The sequence below is a fragment of the Egretta garzetta genome, unplaced genomic scaffold (assembly GCF_000687185.1).
Source record: "Egretta garzetta isolate BGI_Z169 unplaced genomic scaffold, ASM68718v1 scaffold179, whole genome shotgun sequence".
NCBI classification, from domain to species: Eukaryota; Metazoa; Chordata; class Aves; order Pelecaniformes; family Ardeidae; genus Egretta; species Egretta garzetta.
Window position 1 is genome coordinate 2241688 of NW_009270001.1, and position 18030 is coordinate 2259717.

Here is an 18030-nt window from a genome sequence, read left to right on the forward strand (position 1 = left end):
AGTTTTGGAGAGGCATGAGGCATCTCCGTCTGTGGCTGGTATATAGACCTGTACGTATCCAATACAAACAGACCGTGCAGCACGTTTGTGAAGATGGGGGATAATTTTGATCAATTATGACTAGCTGTTGTAATTATTTCAAGTATCTGTTTTGAAATAAAGTAACTTTATTTAAATGTATTATTAATACAAAGCAAGACTGAAGTACAGTGATAATAATATAGTTTTAAATAATAGTGTAAAATTATTTTACTCTTCATTCTGAGGAGAAATGTTTTACCCAAGGGGTAATTTGCAGTGATTTCCCCAATTTTGATAATAGCAGATCTGGGGAAAGCAGGAAGCAGATATTTCTTTTGTGAAATGCCTGCCTTTTTTTTTTTTTCATGGGCTCCCACTAATGAAAAGGGGCTGAACTAATGAAAAATAATGAGAAATCTTGGAGCATTAGATGAACAAGGATTTCCGCAACGCTGTCGCAAGGTGGGTTGCTGCGTGCTAAGCTCCATGCCTCTGCAACTAAACCGCTATTGTCTCTCGAGCAAGGTCATTTAAAGCTCACTTCAAAATGTCATCATCACTTTGAAGTTGCAGTAGGAGCATCAGTTTAGCATATCCTACAGCCAAAGACTCCTGCATGTGGTAGATTGCCTCTCACAGGCTTTGCAGAGTGATGAGCTGGGCTGAATCCTAATATATTAACTGTTTTGGTGCATACTTTGGTTTCACATAAGAGCCACACAAAATTAGTGTGAATCTCGTGGTCTCTAGGCTGGGTGGGGAGATCAAGCATCTGAGTTCGTTATAGGAGGGGCACGAGGCAGCTGAGGGTAATGCAATATTCAGCAGAGCAAACAAAATCGTTTCCTTTTCCCACATCTTATGCCTCCTTGGGTGGCAGCAATAACATCTCTTTCTTAAGAACACACTTTTCGAGAGCTCTTCTGAGATTAATGAAATGCTGATCTGGGGTGGCACCAGCCTTGCATCCTTGGTGCTGCCTCTGACGAGGTGCACCCCAAAGCCACGCAAAGGCTCTTCCAGCCTTTCTCCCCCACAAACACTGTGTTTTGGCAGGGGTACTCATGGCCAAAAGCAACGTGAAGCTCTTTCTTCGTCAGCATCCCCTGTGCTGCAGGTGTGCTTGTAATCTGCATTTCTAGTTTGAACCCTTGGTGTAAGGAGCTGTTCACCACCTCTGAAGGTGCAGCTTATTAAGAGAGATAGTTGTCAATTACTCTTGACAGAGATTAATTATTCTCAAGCTCTGAACCAACCCTTTGAATTCAACCCTTTCCTGGATGGGGGAAAAAAATTCCCCCGTAACTGTGTGCAGTTCCTTTGTGCAAGAGCTGGCCATGCTTTTCAGACAGAGCTAGCTCCTGGTGAGCACTGTGGGGCTCCTCTGCTTTTTTAAGGCACTGCTTTAAGTTCTCATTATGTCTTGGTCTGCGTAGCTACTTCTGGGGTCCCTGCTACTGCAGTGAAGACAGGTGTAATGATTAGGGATGGGCGAGATTTCTTCTCTGCAGTGCTTGCAGAGACTCCAGAGAGAATGCTGTGTTGTATGAAAATGCAGAAGGGCATCTCCACCAGAAGGTCGGGAGAAGCTGATCTAGGAAGACGTGGTGTTAGTCTGGTGGGACGGGCTCTTTCCCAGGACAGACAAGAACTAAATTCAAATGCTTGCTCTGAATCAAGCTGATTCCAGCTTCGTGCCCTAAACATTAGCTCTCTGACCGTTTAAGGTTGCTCGGACTGAGAAGTCTGGCTGTCACTACACCGTCAGAAGTGGTATAAAGGAGCTTCCATTCTGACAAGTCAGTGCTCTCCATCAAGAAGAGATCTTGTCAGACAATTTCTGGAGGGCTGGAATGACTGACTAGATCTGACAGTGAGGAACCGAAGCATACGGACACTAAACCACCTTCCCAAGTGCATGCAAAAAGGCTGCGGCAGACTCAGGTTGAAACTGCACCTTGCCTGCAGATCCAGGCCCCTGCCTCCGCCTCTAGCAACAATTCTTTTCACTTTTCATACTAACCACAAGTGCATTTTTTTGCCAGCAGCAATTCAGAGGCAGCAGCCCTACCTGTTTCACCCCCTCTCTCTTCTGAAGTCTGCCTGCTCAATGCTGAAGCAGTACAGGGTGGATCTTAGACATTGCCACCCTTGGGAGCACTGCAAAAGCAGAAGGATAATTGCTGAAAGTTGCTTTATGAGAAGAATCCATCGCTGCCTACGACTCAGCTCCCTGCTTTTAACCCAGCGTGTTTTGCCTCTGAAGGCTGTGACATTTCTTAGCTGTTGGATGCTATGCAGCTGCCCTGCTCCACAGCAGGTCATGCACAAGGGAGGTAGGCAGGGATGTCTAGCAGGGAATTCACTGTGCCATGCGGGAGGGGATAACTATAGGTAATAAAGCATGGTCGACTTTGTTTCCCTGCCTAAATCTGGTGCTCCTGCTGCTACAAACTCAGCAGCTTGTGCATAAACACCCTATCTAATGCCCTAAACAATATTAGCTACAAGGTTTAATGGCAGTGTTAGGTTAATGGTTGGGCTTGATGATCTTAAAGGTCTTTTCCAACCTAAACGATTCTGATTCTGTGATTTCTTTAGGCAATTCCATCCTATGGCATTTCAGGTGACCAGGATATCATATTGCTAAATAAACTGCATTAACAGATGAATAACACGTGGCTGAGCAGTTAGCTGCAGCTTGCAGGTGGAAGGATTTGGCTGGATGTGTCCATGCATTTTCCATGGCTGGAGGAAGGAGAGAGGTTGGACGAGAGCACCCAGGGGTGCTGGGGCTGGATAAAAAGACCCTGGGCAAGGCGTTGGGCTAGTGCTACACCCTGGCTCCTTGGGATGGAGGTGGCAGTGGGGCCAGCCTGGAAGGGGTACATGGGGAAGGTAGGAGAGCTGCAGCCCCATGCCTGTTATCCCCTGGAAGCATTGCTGGGAGCGCCTGTGGCATCGTGGCCCCTCACCAAAATAAACCCCTTGGGTCTCCGTGGAAAGAGCCTGACTAGCCCAAGGTGCAATATTAATCTTTACCCTGAGCTGTGGAAAGCTGTGGCTGAGCTGATTAGTAACAGACCTGCCACACCTCTGCTTAATTAATGCAGTGGGGTCACATCAGTTAGTGCCACCCCACTGCTTCCCAGAGGTGGCATCCTGGCAATGTCTCTGAATGCCTTCTTGGGACATCTCTGTGTGTGTCAGCATGTTGGATGAGAGATGTCACGGGGAGCTGGGTTGTCTCCAATGGAGCAGGCACCTTGCTGTAGAGAAAAGGAAGTTGCCATAACCACACAGGACATTTGCGCTTGTGTGTTGCAATGGGGAGAGGAAAGACAGCAGAGACCAGGTACTGCTCTTGCTGCTGGATTTTTGTTAGCTGTTCTGCCCTTGGCATCTTGCAGTTTGTGCCTCTGAAGCTGCTAATTTCTCTTCTAGGGAAGCTCCCCTCTCCGTGCCTGTGCTGCAGCGAGCCTGCACTGCTAGATGGAGTCACAGCTTTTACCAGCCGTACATTAGCATTTTGCATGTTCCCACTGCTGGGAGAAGCATTCAGAAAAAAAAAAAAAAGAATATTCAGGCAACATCTTGATCTCTGTTTTGCAGATGAACTCAGAGCCATGTATTGAGATTAAAAAAAGCCAACTGGGTATTTTTGAAAAGATGATGTTACTGTTTTAAATAATGCATGATTAAGGGCTTACAGAAGAGGGAACAACATCCACCCATGCTCAAAATGAAGAGTGCTTGACTTCAGCCAGATCTCTGCCTGGCTGCAACGAGAGCCCTTTCCTGCATGCTTCTAGCAGCTGAAGCCTCGCTGTCTTTTTGAGATGTAGCATCCCTTTCTATTTAAATGTGCACATCCACCATGCAATTCTGTAAGATGTGCTGATGTATGAAGCACAGAAGGACCCCTGAGCAGAATGAAGAGCTACTCTCTCTGCTGCAGCTGAGTGTTGAATTGCGTAGAGAGGGAGAAAGCGCTGGCAAAAATTCAGCACAGCTCAGGATTGATCCCGTTTGCTTCCTGGAGATGAAGGAACTAAAATTGTCCTGCGTGCAGGGCTGAGTGGGGCAGATATGGGGACCAGCTTGAGTGCACACAGTTTCAGAGTTGGGGACATATTAAAACAATTAAGGGGAAAACCTGGACAGCACACACTAGGCACGATTCTGTGGTTCGTGAAGCGGGGATGTGCCATGAACCTAAGCCAAGGACCACTAACACTCTTGGAGCAGCTTTGCCTGTGGGAACACATCTGCAAGGAGCACGGAGAAGAGGCAAGCAGGCACATACCAGCATCCCAGCCTTGCTTATATCTTAGAGGACAACTACCTGAAAGGAGGCTGTAACAAGGTGGGGGTTGGCCTCTTCTCCCTGGTAATGGATGACAGGACGAGGGGAAATGGTCTGAAGTTGTGTCAGGGGAGATTTAGGTTAGACATTAGGAAATATTTCTTCACAGAAAGGTTTGTCAAGCACTGGAAGGCGCTGCCCAGGGAAGGGGTCGAGTCCCCATCCCTGGGGGGATTTAAAAGCCGGGCAGATGCGGTGCTTAGGGCCAGAGTTTAGTGGCAGGATGGCAGGGTTAGGGGAACTTGGTGATCTGAAAGGTCTTTTCCAACCTAAATGATTCTATGATTCTGTAACACCCTTGCAGCACAGTGCACTGTGATTGCCAGCAGCCCAAAGCGATAACCCAGCACATTGCCCATCTCCGCAGGCTCAGGAATTGGCTCCGTCAATGGGGTCGCCGTGCTGACACTCTGACAGCAGCATTGTGTGTGTGCAGAGCCCTCGGGAGCACTTGGTGTTCTGAGCAGGTTGGCAAATGATGTCATTACAAACATTAGATTTGAAATATAGCGACGCTGAGAAACCTTCCAAGGTGTTGGATCTGGCAAATAATTTTACCAGTGTTTTTCTTGCTGACCAGATGTATTTCTGCAGAAGCTGTACAAGGTGCCCTTCCTGCCCCGTTTTTGGTCACTGCTGCTGATTGCTCTTCATTGACTTGTTCTCTACATGGCCTCCTCGGTGCTCTACATGTACTCAGGCATCCTTCTGGTCTATATTTCAGGGGTATAAAGCCTGATCCTACAAGGGTAATATAAGTCCCGCCACTGATGCTTGTCCTTTTGTGGATCCTTTTATCCCACCTGATTCTTCTGGCCCCTGAAAAGTGGAATGCAAAATTAATCACTGACATTAGAATAAATATTCTGGAGGAGGTGCAAGGAACAAAGCTTCTTGAAAAATGTGGTCTGTGGTTAAAGATTCCGACGTACAAAGGGTCACTTTTAGTTAGAGCAGCTTAGTGGCCAAATGGGAGCTGTAAATCGCACCATCTCCATCCTTGGCTCATGCAAATGAAATCCTTTGGCATTGGCATATCACTAGCAGGTTGTAAGAGGTCTATGAACTGAAGCAAAAGAGTTAAAGAGAAACATTAAGGCATTTTCTCCCTTGTCTGAGCCTGGCTCTGCCCTTCTCTTTCTTGTTATTTAGTATTTATTGCACTTTTATCATTATTATTTGTAATGGCATGTTTTGTGACAGGGCGCCAAGAATGTCAGCTTGATTTTTAGCCTTTTTGGAGCACATTCATTAAACCATGACAGGTGATTTTCCCTTTGGTTTGGGCTCTGCTCTTGTACTCCTCACCCTGGGAGCTGAATGCATCTTTGTGATTCGGGGGATGGTCCAACAACCGCTTCTCATACGCTTGCTCTCACATCCTCTGCCTCAGGGGGAGCATGTGCACCAAAGTGTCTGCTGTCTTTTAGAATAATTTTTTATACACACTGATTATGGTGGAGGAGGTAGGTGACCTGCTCTGGGAGAGGCAACCCAGGGTTTGTGATGGCCCTTAGCTCCTGAGGGAATTAATTTCTGGTGTTGGCTGGGAAGCCCAGGCAAGCTTCACCTCTAACTTTGCACCCGCCAAAGGGAAAAAGTTGCTCACCATTGACCATGGTGCAAAAAGTTTTATTTTTGCAAGGGAGGTGTGTGTGATGTGGCCTTGTGTATTTATCCCTTTTGCAGAAGCAGGATGCCCAGGACTCAGAAATAAAGAGGTGATGCAGCACAGAGCTTGCAGTACCAGCTAGCCAAGGCTCCATAATGCAGGGTATCATAGATACCAGGGCAGGTTTAGGTTGGACATTAGGAGGAACTTCTTCACAGAAAGGGCTGTCAGGCTCTGGAATGGGCTGCCCAGGGAGGTGGTCGAGTCCCCATCCCTGGAGGGATTTAAAAGAAGGATAGATGAGGTGCTTAGGGACATGGTTTAGTGGTGGGATGGCAGGGTTAGGTTAAAGGTTGGACTCGATGATCTCAAAGGTCTTTTCCAACCAAAGTGATTCTATGATTCTATGATTCTATGATTCTATGATTCTACTTTGCTGAGGGCATATGTGAAGTCATGTACTGTTCAACAGCAGACTTTGCATTAATCTTCATCAGTTCTGTCTCGTGTCTTGCTGTCTGTCTCCAGCACTGGTTCCGCACAGATGATACCACACTAGATGTCTGTCACAGCTGATTTTGCTTGGAGGAACAAGGTAGTCAGGTAGATTTTGAAAGCTGCTCATGTTTGCCCCAGATATAGTCACAGTAAGGCCATGGGACTTTTCTCATTGGTTTCAGAAGAAGCAAAGCTCACCCTTGCTGTCCTTTGGAGCCAGGTTAGACCTATCCTGATCCCTCTGAAGAATGTGCTTCTCAAACTTGCTGACATGGCACGTGTAAAATGTTCATGATGTGGCTCACCCACATCATTTTTGCATTGCTTGTTGCCACACATGTTGTAGCTCTGCAGTGTCACAGCTCCTGGGCTTTCTTCCTGTTTCTCTTTTACATGGAAAGGACTGGATTTTTTTTTTTTTTTTTTTTTTTTAATCTGGGCAGAGTATCAGGTTGGTCACCTTCGAATTTTTGTGCTCGTGCAATGTGACTGACCTTTCCTCAAAATGATTCTTGTCATCAACCAGGCTTAATATGAGCTAAGCTGCAAAAGCAGCTCTAGGATAGCGTTCAGACCAGAGGGGTCAGGCCTGAGCTTAGGCAGATGGCTGGCTCCGTAACTCATTGTCGTTTTGAAAAAAGAGGGCTGGTGTGTACGTCCGAGTTCATTTAATGGTCATGTATCAACATCAAAATTTGCACGTTCTTCTCATCTATTTCAATGCTCAGTGTCAAGGCCAGGAACTGAGTGATCTTTTCCTCTTGCCCAGGGCAAAGTGTCAGGGCTCTGCCTATGGATTTTATTCCTCTTGTGGAGGAGAGTGTCGGTGTACAGGATCAGCATGGCCTGAACGGGTTTGTACTACTATGTTTTGTGTCAAACCATTGAGTTATTAATGCATGGGGATTTCTGCCTCTCTCCTTGCAGTCAACAAATACGTGGTCCGAGTTTTTACTGGTGAAGTTAGCGGCAGTGGAACCGATGCGGATGTCTTCATTAATATCTTCGGCGAGAAAGGAGACACAGGTATTCAAATGCAAATAATTTCCTAAAATATTTCTTCCTGCTCTGCAGGCCTGTGATCTGAACAACACACAGCAGCAATCTGGCAAATGCAGAATAATTTGGCTGAGTGAAAGGCACAACAAATGGTGTTGTTAGCTCTGGGGTTTCTCACATCCACAGCTCCTGGAAGGTGCGTCTGCAGAGCAGCAGTTGTAGCTGGGCTGTGAGCATGACTGAAGTTACCTACCACCAAAAAGACCCCAAACCGTGCAAAAATGCAGCATAAGCCACCTGCATAAATCAGTGCAGTAAATAAGTGCTAGTCTGCTGTGGGATCCAACACAAATGTGTATTTTCAGTGCATGTGGTGAGAGCTGCATGCTTCATCTTTCTGTGGCCCTGGATGGATAATGCTGTCCTTGCAATGTGGCACAGGCTGTAGCTGAGCCTGCCTGGCTGCTGAGAAAGATAATCTAGCCAAGGTTTATATTGGATGGCTTTAAATTAATGGTGGCAGCTTTTTTTTTCTTTTTTTTTCTTTTTTTTTCTTTTTTTTTTCTTTTTTTTTTTGCTCTTTTTTTTGTAGGTATAGATTGTACTGCAACAGTGGTCTAGGAACTTGTATTTAATTTTTTAAAAGTATTTTTCATTGAATAATACTAAAATATGTGCCCAGGTCACACTCCCTGGGTCATACCATGGAGAATAGTGGGCGTAAATTCCTGGAGACCCAGATAGCAAATATTCTCTCTCTTCTATACCGCACCTATCCTGTCAAATTCAAGAAAAAATGACATGATGCCTGCCAAGTGTCCTTGAACAGATTACGAAACCTAGTGGATAGGTCTCATCCTTGATTAATTCTCCAGACTTTCACAAGGGGATTCATCTGGTCTCAATGGAGACATCTGAAAGCCGGAGTCTAAATCTAAGCTGATTGTCCAGAAACTCTGTCATATCTACAGAGAGGAATAACACCACTAGGAAATTATTCATCCCCTTCTCAGGTAGGTGGGATGAATTGCCCCCCAGACACCTTCCCCTGCACTGGTGCCTTGGGGGGGGGTTCAATCCCACTCGCACAGGAAGAGTGTTGGTGGCAACCAGGGTCAGCGCTTTAATACTTTTCATAAAAGTGAGCTCCTGTGAGATCAGGAAAAGCCAATACCCCTGGCTGGGCCCTAATTTGAAAATAAATCCTTCCTGTGTGATGATGCAGCAAAGAATCCTATGTCCTGAAATGTCAAAATCTGCAGCTTGTGGCCGAAGTCCTTTTTTTAAAAGAGTTTGGAGATTTTTAAAGACATTAAAAATAAAAGGGAAATGTGGTGGTATGAAAAAAAAAGAAGATACAAGAGCCATCTGGATATGTATTTCTGAAAACTCTGGGAGCTGTAAGTAACTGTGACATTAGAGTGAAAATCCTGGTGTTGTGTGTGCTCAAGAAAAGGTACTTTTTATTACAATATAAATTCCTCTGCCTTTACCTTGAATCCTGGTTGCAGTGAGCTGGTACCTGAAGAATATTTGATTCAGTCAGCAGTGACATTCCTAACTGTTTCCTCACTTATAAACATCCATGTGCCATTAACTTTTTCTTCCTTGGTTCTATATTTATTTTTTTCTCAGGTGTGAGGAAACTGGACAATGACAAAGACAACTTCGAAAAGGGAGCAGAGGACAAATTCACACTTGATGCTCCAAATTTGGGAAGGTTAAGAAAAATTAATATAGGTCATAATAACAGGGGTGGCTCTGCTGGCTGGTTCCTCGCAAAGGTGGGTTACTCCTCGTAATGGTTAATGTAAGCATGTTGTGGGATCAAGTTGTCTCATCCTCTCAGTGGCCTGGTGCCGAGAAATGCAAGGATGTTTGCTGGTGATACAGGGTCCTGGTTACTGAGAAAGGCACAAATCAAGTTTTTGCCTTTCCAGAAGAATCCTCTCCAGCACTTGCTTTTTCTGCAGAGCAAAAGGGGGGCTGATGAAGTGCTGGCAGCAGCCTAGTGCATGCCAGTGTGGTGCATCTAAATACAGCTGCAGCAGATTCAAATTAGGCAGTGAGACAATGAGGGACATTCTGGGTTTAGGTAAATTGTCAGGCATCTCAGGAGACTTTGTGGCCATGAAAAAATCCAGTTGTTCAGACTTGAATTTTCCTGCTCTAATAATATTTCTTCTGTCCTGATCACTTTGACAGATGAGAGGGAGTTCTCCAAGCTGGGTCCTCCAAGCTCCTCTTACTCCATTGACTTAACTCATTACCAAGATGGTAAAAATACCAGAGTCTAAGAAATATCTGTTGAGTCTGTTCACTCCGGAAATTTTCAAAGACTTATAGCTTGGCCAAATTTAAGTGATTTATCATTGGCACAGCAAAAAAGATACACCTGCCCCAAAGATCGTTTTCATCCACTCCCACTTTCCTCCTCATTTTAATCTCCTGCTCTAAGGTGCAAAGGTATTGCAGCTTTTAGTGAAATGGTTGAAGGAATATTTTAAAAGAGGAAACCTATGACTCTCTTCCAATCTCATTTTCTTTCGTCTGCTGGTACAGTTAAATACAGCTGGCTTTAATCCACTGAAGATCTGACCCGAAATTTGTAAATCCTAGATAACAGGGTGGTTTGATGTATTACAAATACAAATATTAGCACATGCTTTTCTACCGTCACCATACGCTGCACTAAAATTTATGTTGGTTGCCCATGAAAAATACAGAAGATGAAAAACAGAGCTGTTTTGCTCCCTGTAACAAATAGGGGGGAAAAAGACCACAGAAAAGGAACCTCATTTTCACATTACAGATGAAGTCTGCACGAGACGAGTTTAGATGTTACTTAGGTTGTTTCAGCCCCAAAGCCTGAAGCAGTGACTAGTTGCAGCTGACACATAAATCCTATGTTCTGCCACAGGAACTGCTGAGATGTTTGTGATTAAGTAAAAGGCAACTTCTGCCTTGCAAGTTCAACTGGAAGCTTGGAGGAATGAGCTAAAACATAGCCCAGTTATCTTCTGCTGTCAGTAGACATTTTTCTCTAATTTGCTCCAATATTTGGGGACTCTAGTGTTGTCACTCCTGGATGAACTTGCTAAGCATCATTAGAAGTTGTCACGTTTCCTGGATTTTCAGTGTGGCTTATATTCAATGACTGGTTTTCTACCTCTAAATATATGAATAAAGATATTAACAGGAACCCAAAAAGGATCAGCAGGTAGAGGGAAATCTGAGTGTTGAAATTTCCCTTGAACCTCGTATATAGAATCATAGAATTGTTTAGGTTGGAAAAGCCCCCTAAGATCACCAAGCCCAACCGTTCCCCTACCCCTGCCATCCCACACCCAAACCCTGGCCCTCAGCACCTCGGCTGCCCGGCTGTTAAATCCCCCCAGGGGTGGGGACTCGACCCCTTCCCTGGGCAGCCCCCCCCAGGGCCTGACAGCCCTTGCGGGGAAGGAATTTTTCCCAGTGTCCAACCTAAACCTGCCCTGGCACAACTTGAGGCCATTTCCCCTCGTACCATCGCCCGTTCCCTGGGAGCAGAGACCAACACCCACAGCTTCCCCCTCCTGTCAGGCAGTTGTAGGCAGCAATAAGGTCTCCCCTCAGCCTCCTCTTCTCCACAGGTCCTTCGGGGAGGGAGGGGCCCAACCCTGACCCCAGCAGTCGAGGGGCGGCCCCCCCAGTGCCCAGCACAGGGGCACCATCACTGCCCTACTCCTGCTGGCCACAGCGCTCCTGATTTTTAGTCTCTAACCCTCCAGCACAACACCGCTCTCTCGTGCTGACAATTCCAGCCCTGGGAGATGCTGCCATCCATGTGTATGGAGGTACAACAAGAATCAGTAATGCTACAGGCAACAGCACAGTGTAGGATGAGTGACGGGAGGGGAAGCTCTGGTTCCCAAAGAATGGCTTCACAAATCTATCAGAAAGGACAGATTTCAGATTCTCCCTCTTCGATCTGAAGGCAGAGAAAAGTGGCAATGACTTTCTGTCTGTAATAGTGAATTTTCTTTCTCTGAGATATAAGCTATGCGGGCAAGTCGACATTTTTATTTATTTCTTTCTGGCTGAAAATTTTCAGTACTCTCCACTGCTTGTTTAAAATACTGCAGTAACTCTATGGCAAGCTTCAGGAACCCAGAAGATGCTGGTAAGAAATGCCTCAGCAGGAGGCGCAAGAAACTTCAAGAGTGTAACACTGGCTTAAAAGTGAAGATTGTTCCCTGGCTTGTGTCTGTAGAATATGTCTCTAGAGTAAGGCCAAGACCCAAATCCTTTCAGATTAGAAACTCTTCCTACCACAGGCTTTCATGGCTTTCTTTGCAATGGTTCCATCCTGGAGTAACTGAGTATGGTTAACATGGTATTACTAGGTCACACAAGCTTGATCCGACAGTCTTCATTCGTCCTGAATTCCTTGGTATTATTTTGTAACAAGGTTCTAAAAGTGAGAGAGAAAGAAGACAGCCTGTTCCCAAAGCCGAACAAAGAGCTACTGCTCAGCTGATGGAGACGAGTAGCCAGCAAAGGGGCTCTGGAGAGGAGGAAGACAGGCCAGCCAGCTGGTCTTGTTAGCAGAGACATCTGGTCTCGTAGACTGCGAGGGATGCAGATTGAGTTCACGGGATTAAAACAGAAAAGAAAAAAAGCCTGGTTTTTACTCACTGACTGTCTGAAATTCTATCAGTACTAATTAGGGAATGGAGAGGGGTCTGCTTAAGTATTGAATATATTAAATATCAGGTGAGAGCATGTACATTAAGCTTCTGCTCTTCTGTCACCCCCTTGTGTAACACCTTTGCTTTTTCCTTGTGTATTTTGCAAAGTTCTGCTTCTTTTCTCTTAGGTGATCATTGAAGACATTGGCAATAAATGTGTGTACCAGTTCCCAGTTGGACGCTGGTTTGCTTTAGATGAAGATGATGGGAAAATCCAGAGGGACATACTTGTTGGGGGCACTGAAGCCACCGGTAAGGTCATGGGCTGAATCCCATCAGATTTCCCCATCTCCACATCTTGCTGGTGAAGCTGTGTGGGACCTACATGCTGGTTTATCACCTGATGCACCTAGATAAGGGTCTGATGGGCAAAGGATGAAAGATTTGGCTTGTTCTTCAGCAAGTTGCTCACCAGCCTCCAGAAAGTGGATTAATGTTTCTACAGTCACCAACATGCCACGCAGTATTGCATATTGTACTCCAGGTTCTTGGCTGGGGAACTATGCATCCTTTTACAAAACAAGAGCCAAGCCTTAAAACTGGCTTTTTGATTATCCAACCTGGTTAGAGCTGAGGCAACCAAAAGTTATATCTCTGTTAAAAGAAACCTGGATGTAGTCAATAAAACAAATTACTACAAGGCAGAAGACGATTTGGATAGTGTTCTGCCTGTATTTATTCATTAGTATAAGGTAAACACTTTGACTATGCACATAACAGCTGTTCTTTACTTTATTGCATGGTTTTCAACATCTGCAGTCCTCATACTCCTCCCCGCATGTGTGCAGGTAAAGTGGCCTGGGTGCAGAGTTCTGGCTGCAGAATGCACGTTGGGAAGAATCAGGGGAAGGCAGGGGGGAAAAAAATCTAAAAAAGTGAAATTAGTTTACTAAAAGATTCTCTTGTTCTTTTATAATTCATGACTGTGCTTTTTTTCCCGTCTTTCATGAGTTTTGTTGAAGATATTCCATATGCACAGTAAAACATGACTGAACACAATTTTTATTTTAAATCTTTAAAGAAAGAGAGGATCGTTTATAAGAAGGGGATTTCTGAGGTTTTTACTTCGTCCAAAGTCCCTGTTGAAATTTCTGGCTCATTTAAGCAAAGGAAGAACTTAGCTTGGACCTCACTATTTTATATGTGCTCCCTCAAACGCTCTTAGAGTCACAGAGGTGTCTCCTTATTGGATGCCACGACAGAGTCCCAAGATATGCCAGTCAATAAGCCTACTGAGAAGTAAGGCTTGTAGGAAGAAGGGTTATCTTTCTTAGACCAACATTTAGAGCTAGAAAGAAACAAAGGAACTTTTATGCATATAGATTTCTTTTCAGAAGTATTTTTCTTTCTTCCAGTTGAGATAATACTTCTCCCAAGCCTTGCTTTGCTGAGAACTTCAGGGTCTCAGAGCAGCAGTGAGGGTCCTTCTGGCTTCAGCAGCATCAGACTCTGCTGACCCCATGTTTTCAGAGTTTTGTGATGATGAAGATCTTCCCACCACTGTTTAAAGCAACACCCCTCCATCCCCTAAGCGCCCTCTGACAGGTCTGGTGCTTGATACCTCTCAAAATCAAGTGGCTGACTTAGTTGCCAATTCAATCTTTTTGTCTGTTTTCACCTGACCACATGGTGCTAAAAAAACCCATACACTTTTGGAGTGAGTTTGTTGCCACAAACCTGTTTCCCTTGGACAGTCTGGAGGTAGCTGTGAGTTTGTGCAGAACGAAAACAAATGAAGCGTTGCACACTGTGAAATTCGAAAGCTAAAAAGACCAGTGGGAAACCATCAGAGCCCAATGTAAATCCAATCAAAAATTATTAGTCTCAGCCTTTTTGCCTCCCTTCTTTTCTTCCTAACCGAATTCCTGGTTCTTTCAGGTATTGTGTACAACGTTGCTGTAGTGACAGGAGATATCAGAGGAGCTGGCACAAACTCCAAGATCCACGTAATCCTCCATGGCTCCAAAGGCTTAAAGAACAGTGGGAAGATATTTTTGGAAGGAGGTGAATTTGAGCGTGCCAGGACAGATCTCTTTAACGTGGAGATAGCTGCTCTTCTCAGCCCGCTCAGCAGAGTCACCATCGGGCATGATAACTGTGGCGTCAGTTCTGGCTGGTTTTGTGAGAAGGTGAGTCTAAGTTGTTTGCCCGTAGGCAGCTGTCAGACTGTTTCCTATTCATAACCTGACCCCAACAACCAGATACAGTTTTGAAAAAAATTTTAAAATCTGCTTTTATTTGGATGACAGCATCCCCGGTTTAGCAAGTCAATATGATACATAATGCATGGTGGTAGCTGATTGCCGCAAAGGCACTTTAGATACATAAGTCAATTACTCGCTAATTGGTTTGATTGCCCCTTTGCAAAGACAGAGATTATTGTTTGCCCAGAGTGAAAAGCACCTTCAGATGTTTGCCCAAGGGGCTGGACAGAAATGCAGTCTTGGATTGTGCTGAGCATTTCAAAGTTATCACCTATACTCAGACTTTCCTGAAGTTTTTAGATGCTGCTTTGGAGCTCAGAAAAAAAAGTGGCTGACCACGGCTGTTACTGGAGGGAGGGTAGTGGAGAGATATATAATGTGAGATTGCGTACAAGATCGTGTACAGCAGGAGGCAGCTGCCTACCCTGAAGCCGGGAGGAAATGCAGTTTTCCTGGAAAGCAGAATCAGCTTAGGACGTGTTTGAAGGGGTTTTGTATCTGTGATTCCTGCAAAACCCTACTGTGCACTGGTGTGGTGCAAGGCAGGTGCTGTGCAGACACGAGGCTGACTCCTGCAGCCACACTGCCTGCTCCCATTCCCTTGCCCTCGTGGTGGTTTACCCCTTCTTGGTTGACCCATTTTGATGTACTTCTGGAAAAGTGGGAATAACAGGATGGATGGGTCCTAGCTATAGTCCACATTGGGAATTGTGCAATCAGTCCAGTACATGTTGGTCCAGAAAACCTGATTTTGAGAGCCAGACCACGATCTCCAACTCTGTCTTTGTTTCAGTTATTGAAGTTTTCAATATCAAGGTCCCATGGGCTGCCAGTAACAGAATATTCAAACTCACCTTCCCAGTCTCTTTTCCTAGGTGGTGGTTTACTGCCCATTCACTGGTATTGAGCAAACCTTCCCGTGTGGGAAATGGCTGGATGAAGATGAAGGAGATGGTCTCATAGAGCGGGAGCTGTACGAAATGGTCTCCCTGCGCCAGAGAAGACTGAAAAGTAAGTACAAGTGCCCGGGAGCCTCCTGTGACCCCCTCTCCCCCAAAACAATGGCACCCTGAGTGTCACCCATGCAACATGACATGGGTAGACCCATCGTCAAGTAGAGGCTGAAGTGAATTGAGTCCTGCATGAGTTTCAGTTTTGAACACCCTGCTTTGGGGAGTTTAAAGTGAAGCTTTTAAAATATTTTGAAGAATTGCACTCATTTTCTTAAGGGAAGAAATTGGACCTGGCAGCCTTCCAATGTTCACTGGGCTTAGGGCTGCCGCAGCCGCCACCTCACCTTTGCAGACAAGCCAGGCTGCGCTTCTTATCACTACAGAGGCTAAGCTTTCCTGTTCCAAATGGAAACAAACCCTAAATTTAATAAAAAGACAAACCTGGGGGAAAACAGGAAGAAAAACCAAACTCTTCCCACTAATTGCAACCTTTTCACACTTGGCCTTAGAGGAAAAACAGCTCTTAGTCCTGTCCAGCTGCCAAACCTGCCTCCCCAGGCACACACGCACTGCATTTGAAGCCTCTTCTCTAGAGGGAGGCCATGGCACACGTTTGCTGGGAGGTGCAGCTCCGCGCCATGCCGGGCAGCGTACCGGCGTGTTCATCCATCCAGACAGGGATCCAGCACCCGGCCTTGCTGGCTGCTTTTACACCCAAGCAAAATGGATCTCTGCCGCCTCGCCTGCGCCAGCGCCTGTGTGTAAGCAGAATGTTTTAATTAGGATAATAGATGCAGTTTAATCCGAATGCTTCGGGTGGGCTCCTGCTTAAACAGCAGTTCATTTAAATAAGCTTTATCTAAATGTTAGTCAGTGTTATAACCACATTGCGCCTCTGACTTGGTCCATTTAACTAAAGCATCTGCAACCTTTAACCCTCTATTATCAGCTCTGATTGTTATTGACAGGCTAATTCCCCTGCTGCCGCAGTGCAGGAGATAGAGAGCATTAGCCTTGAGAAATCTGTGACCTTTAGCTGCCAGATTATAGAAGCGTAAGACTTGGAGTTAGAAAAGACCTATTATGTCACCTCGCCTATCTCCCCATGCATACAGGACTGTCCCTTTCTGCAGAGCGGATCAAAGCTTGGTTCAACCTCACTTTTGGTATCCATGGTGAAATGGCTCCCTGCGCAGCGTCTGCAAGCTGTTCCCCCAGCGGATTGCAGCTCAACGTGTAGCTTGCATTTATTCGCAGTCTTATTTGCTCCGGCTCTGAGAATTTCCAAACTGCCTGGATCCCTTGATGTGAAGGGATAGGGAGCAGGGGAACACGCCCATCGAGCCCTGGGAGGATGATGATGGGTATTTGGGGAAATGCCTGGTCTCCTCCAGCAGCTGCAGACCTGGCTCACCCACTTTTCTCCCTGTGTGGTTTCTGCCTGACAGCCCTCTATCAGCATTTAATTCTGGTACAAGTTCCCCTTTGCCTCTCCCTGCATGCATCACTCCTCTTTGCCTTCCCTTCAGCAAGAGGTCAGGGGGGGCAAACCAGACAGATGAGAGAAGTCTCTGGTGTCTGAACCGCCCTTGCTCTTTTCCCCAGGCAGAGCAGGTTGCTGTATCACATGCCATATGCAAACTTGCCTTAGCTTCCTTCCTGCTCAGATAAAACTTGCTGGTGCTTTTCAGAAGGGAGTGGTCATCAACATTTTGCATATTATTAAAAGAAGGGCAAAACTTTTTCTAAAAGAGAGTTCATTCCTCCCCCTCATTTTTTGAGTAGCTGTCACCTCTTTTTTACAGTCAAACGCTCAGTAGATCAGTAAAAATCTAATTTATATGCATGTCATCTCATTTTTATATTCCATTCTGGGCTCTGAAGGTCGAGCCATGCTCATGTGGGCTCAGGCGTACCGAAGGGGTTAGCAATTCTTTCTTTAGGATTTGTTAATAATTCAGCTGATGTCTGAGTCAGGAAAACCTGTTCCCTCTCCTGTAGGTGCTGCAGGGCCTGAAGAAGTGAAACACATTATTATCAATAAAGAATGTAGATGAGGGGCTCTTTAGAGGAAATAGCATCAACCTCTATATGTGCAACCATCCTCTAGTATAAAAAACAATGTAAAGCTGCTGCAGGTGGACCGCTCTTACAGTTAAAATGTTGGGTGAAGACTTAAGAGATAAAGATTTCGTAGCTGTGCCACGACCTTTGGGCATGTCACTTACAGTAACACAAGCGCTAACTGAAATCGGGTGGGATTTAGGCATTTAAATAATTTTAAAACTTTTGAAAAATATCTTTCCATTGCTCTGAGCATGTTTGCCCCAGATGATGCCGCCTGGCTAGAGATACCTGAATGTGCTGCGAGCCAGCCTGTCCTGCAAAAGGCACATCTGGGGTAATTGGTCCAGTCTCAGGAAGGCTCATTAGCTCAGGATGAAGTATGGCTGTATCCATACTCCTCCTTGTTCCAGACACAGATAATAGAATCATAGAATCACAGAATCATTTAGGTTGGAAAAGGCTTTTAAGATCATCAAGCCCAACTACTCCCCTAACCCTGCCACCCCACCACTAAACCCCGGCCCTCAGCACCTCGGCTGCCCGGCTGTTAAATCCCCCCAGGGCTGGGGACTCGACCCCT

The 18030-nt window shown here is 45.5% G+C and overlaps 1 protein-coding gene across 1 annotated transcript in view; it reads left to right on the forward strand.

Moving 5' to 3' along the window:
• LOXHD1 (lipoxygenase homology domains 1) overlaps window positions 1-18030 on the forward strand; it is a 164089-nt gene that overhangs the window by 36175 nt on the left and 109884 nt on the right. Inside the window, exons 6-10 of the mRNA XM_035903101.1 lie at window positions 7425-7523; window positions 9132-9280; window positions 12355-12478; window positions 14105-14355; window positions 15306-15441. Coding sequence (XP_035758994.1) covers window positions 7425-7523; window positions 9132-9280; window positions 12355-12478; window positions 14105-14355; window positions 15306-15441 — 759 coding nt within the window. The remainder of the gene's footprint in view (window positions 1-7424; window positions 7524-9131; window positions 9281-12354; window positions 12479-14104; window positions 14356-15305; window positions 15442-18030) is intronic.